Source organism: Anticarsia gemmatalis, chromosome 15 (assembly GCF_050436995.1).
Source record: "Anticarsia gemmatalis isolate Benzon Research Colony breed Stoneville strain chromosome 15, ilAntGemm2 primary, whole genome shotgun sequence".
NCBI lineage: Eukaryota > Metazoa > Arthropoda > Insecta > Lepidoptera > Erebidae > Anticarsia > Anticarsia gemmatalis.
Window position 1 is genome coordinate 6,447,417 of NC_134759.1, and position 3,329 is coordinate 6,450,745.

The 3,329-nt window shown below is 34.1% G+C and overlaps 1 protein-coding gene across 2 annotated transcripts; it reads right to left on the bottom strand.

Annotated features, from left to right (window-relative positions):
* Positions 1-211: 211 nt before the first annotated feature.
* Positions 212-2,579, bottom strand: LOC142978987 (uncharacterized). Of its 2 annotated transcripts, none has more exons than XM_076123658.1 (4): positions 2,201-2,579; positions 2,033-2,125; positions 666-858; positions 212-451 (listed from the first exon to the last, which is right to left on the bottom strand). In XM_076123658.1, the coding sequence occupies exons 3-4, from the start codon at positions 843-845 to the stop codon at positions 266-268; spliced, it is 366 nt and encodes a 121-aa protein (XP_075979773.1). In that variant the 5' UTR covers positions 846-858; positions 2,033-2,125; positions 2,201-2,579; the 3' UTR covers positions 212-265. The 2 variants fall into 2 exon arrangements, with proteins under 2 accessions (XP_075979773.1, XP_075979772.1); XM_076123657.1 differs by having other exon boundaries at positions 666-862; positions 2,201-2,575.
* Positions 2,580-3,329: the final 750 nt, after the last annotated feature.

The following is a 3,329-nucleotide window of genomic DNA, read 5'->3' on the forward strand; positions in this document are numbered from 1 at the left end:
CATTACTGTCCCACTCCTAGGCAAGGGTCTCCTCCCGTAATGAGGGAGGGTTTAGGCCTTGAATCCACCACGCTGGCCAAGTGCGGGTTGGAGCGTAATAACTCATCATTATTATTTTTAGCTTTTATTTACAGATTTATAAGGAAATCGCAATAAGCGAAACATGTATATTGCCTTGGGATTTCTAAAGGTTTTGCAGAGGTTCCACTGGCCGTAGTCGCAGGCTGAGAGAGACAGAATGATGATTGGACATGGTAGTTTTACATTAGTCTAACGCAAACATTCTCAGTTTTTCTAGCTTGTTTTTGCAGAGTACGTGTGATGGAAATAGTTTTGCTCTGACGGCAAGCTCATTGAAGGGTTCACGTCTTATGTGGGTGACTCCTAACGCGTGCAACACCACGTGTGCGATCTCCGCTGGCATTCTGCATATCGGCGTAATTAATACCATCTGTGGAAATATACTAAGATATAGATTAAATGCAGTTATAAAATAATAAATAAATAAAATCATTGGGCAACTCACACACGGTTTATAACAAAATAATGTAGTTCCGACTTTCACTCATTTCGGTCGAAATATTTTCTATAACAGTTTGAAGTTTAGAAACACCTATTGCCTATATCGTTATCGTAACACGATAATCAAAATAAAGTATACGCACTCTACGTCCAAGATCATCATCGTAATGTTTCAAACAGCAGTTTTCAAGTGCTCCACTGAAGTAATAGTAAATGTACGTGAAATCTGATCGGTTGGCGACAACTCGTGGATCAATCTCGTGGAACTTCAAACAAGATCGTTCTTCAAGGTAACCATGGGCCATTTTTACTAAACTTGTCATACGTTTTCCATTCCTGTCTAATACAAAATAACTAATTATTATTATTCCCGAGGACAGCGACGCGACATTTTATGATGCCTTATTTTAATTTTTTTTCTTTCTTCTTTTGTACATATGAAATTAGTATTTAAAGTATTTATTTAATGTAAAGTTACAAAAATAATTATTAAATTTAATTATTACTTTTGGTAAGGTTGTGTCGGTTAAAGTTTAAGTGATTTTAAAGAAGCCTATTGGACTCTATGATAATATAATCAGCAGTTAAGCGTAAAAGAAAGGCGATTCTGCATCAATAATATTAGTGTCGGTAAGGATTCCTATTTTGACGTATAACCAAAGATACCTTTTATTATCATTTGATCATACGTCTGACATTTTAAAATTAATGTGTGAACAGAAAAAATATGGAACTAACTTATTACATAATAAATACGTACCTTAAAAAGAAGTCTAGTTAATTTTAGCGATTCTATCCTTTTATGTTCCCAAGAGCTACTGGAATGTTAGCGTAGGAACAGAGAAACAAATCAACTAGTAATTGCTACACTTTACAAACCAATTTTAGGTTTACTTGAACCTTTGTGTTCTAAATCTCTTGGGAATAATTCGTTTCTCCCAAAAGATCGAAAAACATACTTATGTTGGATTTTTTTCACTGGTAAATAATAAAACTAAGAGTAATTTGAGCTCAATTATATGTCGCAGAAAAAAATATAAATACGCACACTACGTCTCAAATGCTAGCAACGGTTAATAATATGTAGTTCTATATCAAATACAAATAAAACATCTTTGTTTGTTTATATTTAAAGATAGTAAATAATTTTATGTTTAAAGGCCTAGATGATTAATAATGTGGCACAATTGATCATCTAGGCCGGTGTATTGCACAATATTATTGTCACTTATCAATTATTATATATTAAATTGATTATATTTTATTACAAAATTTAATTAAATTATATCTTTATAATTACTTTCAATTGATCAATAAAATTGTACTTCCTTATTTAGCTATATTATTGCAGGTCTTGGTACAACCTAAGACTTTTGTGTTGCTATGAATCAAACCGTGCAAATGTGCAGTTCCAATGCGAAAAAGACGCGTATCGTTGTACAAGGTTCGAGACTATGGATACTATAAACTCTCTTTATTGTTACAAGATAAAAATATAATTAATACTTACTAGTTGAATAAAAATTAAATACAAAAGGTATCTTCCCGCTGTCCCACTGCGGTGGCCAATCTGGTTCCCTTCCAGGGAGTAGGTCATCAGTTACTAAAATAAAGCTGCCTTTAAAAATATACTCCAGAAGATTGTACAAAATATTTTCCAAAATAATTTTCTACGAACCATTGTTTGTTTGCGAAGATTGTGAAATAATTATGTTTAAATTACAAAGTAAAACATGAAGATTTATTATCCAATTTCCGTTATGGCTGTTTCGAAGCATTATGTGTAAACGGCGCGTACTGTACAAATCCAACAATGGAAACTTATCGATCTCATTATTTTTCTACTATAAAATATGATGTCGTATATCAAGGCGGGAGCGATGAATCATGGTTCGAATACCATGAATATTGGTAATACATTTTGCGCGTGTTCCGACTCTCCGATAACGTAACTGTAGTGCCCAACACGCGGGGAACACGACCTTACCTCAGTTTGTTTACGGGTGCCCAATATTTGCGGAATATTTGTAAGTGCTTGCACCCGTGCTTTCTATTGAAATACACGGCGTATTCTGATTTGACACAATACTGTGAATGATGGACAATTACGATTTAATTAAACTTCCAAAATAGCAACAAATAAATTTGAACTCGGTTCATTATGCCTAATATTTGTTTATGCTTTTAGGTCACTAGATGACATCAATACATTTATGGAAGGAGATGAACAGGTAGGTTCAATCAGATATTTGGTAGGGTGTTTCCTGAATATAAGCACTGTGGCATTTTTACAGTCGTTCTGAAAAAATATACCTGCTATACTTACCTGGATCTTCCATTTTACTTAAGACGACAACTCAAAATACAGAAGAAGGCTACTAAGCAAAGGCTAAAATGCAAGTGTTTTCACGGCAGAATAAACTGTAAAGGCCACGAAATAATAATTTCCCAATACACTAAGCGGCGTTGTTTGTAATAGATTGTTTTGTCTGTAGCAAGCCAGTTAGCATGGATGTAGTGCGCCGGCTCGGTGCCGCAAAAGCTAATGAATAATTTCTTGTACCAAAGAGTTTCTGCTTTGACTGTGAAGCGTACAAAGAACGCCGTAGGCATTTAAACTTTGTGGTCTTCAGACACCGCTATGACTACGGAACGTAATAATTAAAAAGATATTCTAAAGAGCGCTACAAGTTATTTGATTGAAATGGACGAGTTGCAACATTTTGTAATATTTCTTTAAAGTTCTGCTTATAATTCGTCACCATAAGATTACAGTACAAATTGCTGATATTAAAATTGCTGCTTTG

Coding starts and splice junctions, on each gene's coding strand:
- LOC142978987 (XM_076123657.1), bottom strand. CDS start 2,300: ATGCTTCGAAACAGCCATAACGGAAATTGGATAATAAATCTTCATGTT. Junction 863..2,032: donor ATTTAATTTTTATTCAACTA/GTAAGTATTAAT, acceptor ATTTTGTATTAG/ACAGGAATGGAAAACGTATG. Junction 452..665: donor ATGATGATCTTGGACGTAGA/GTGCGTATACTT, acceptor ATATTTCCACAG/ATGGTATTAATTACGCCGAT.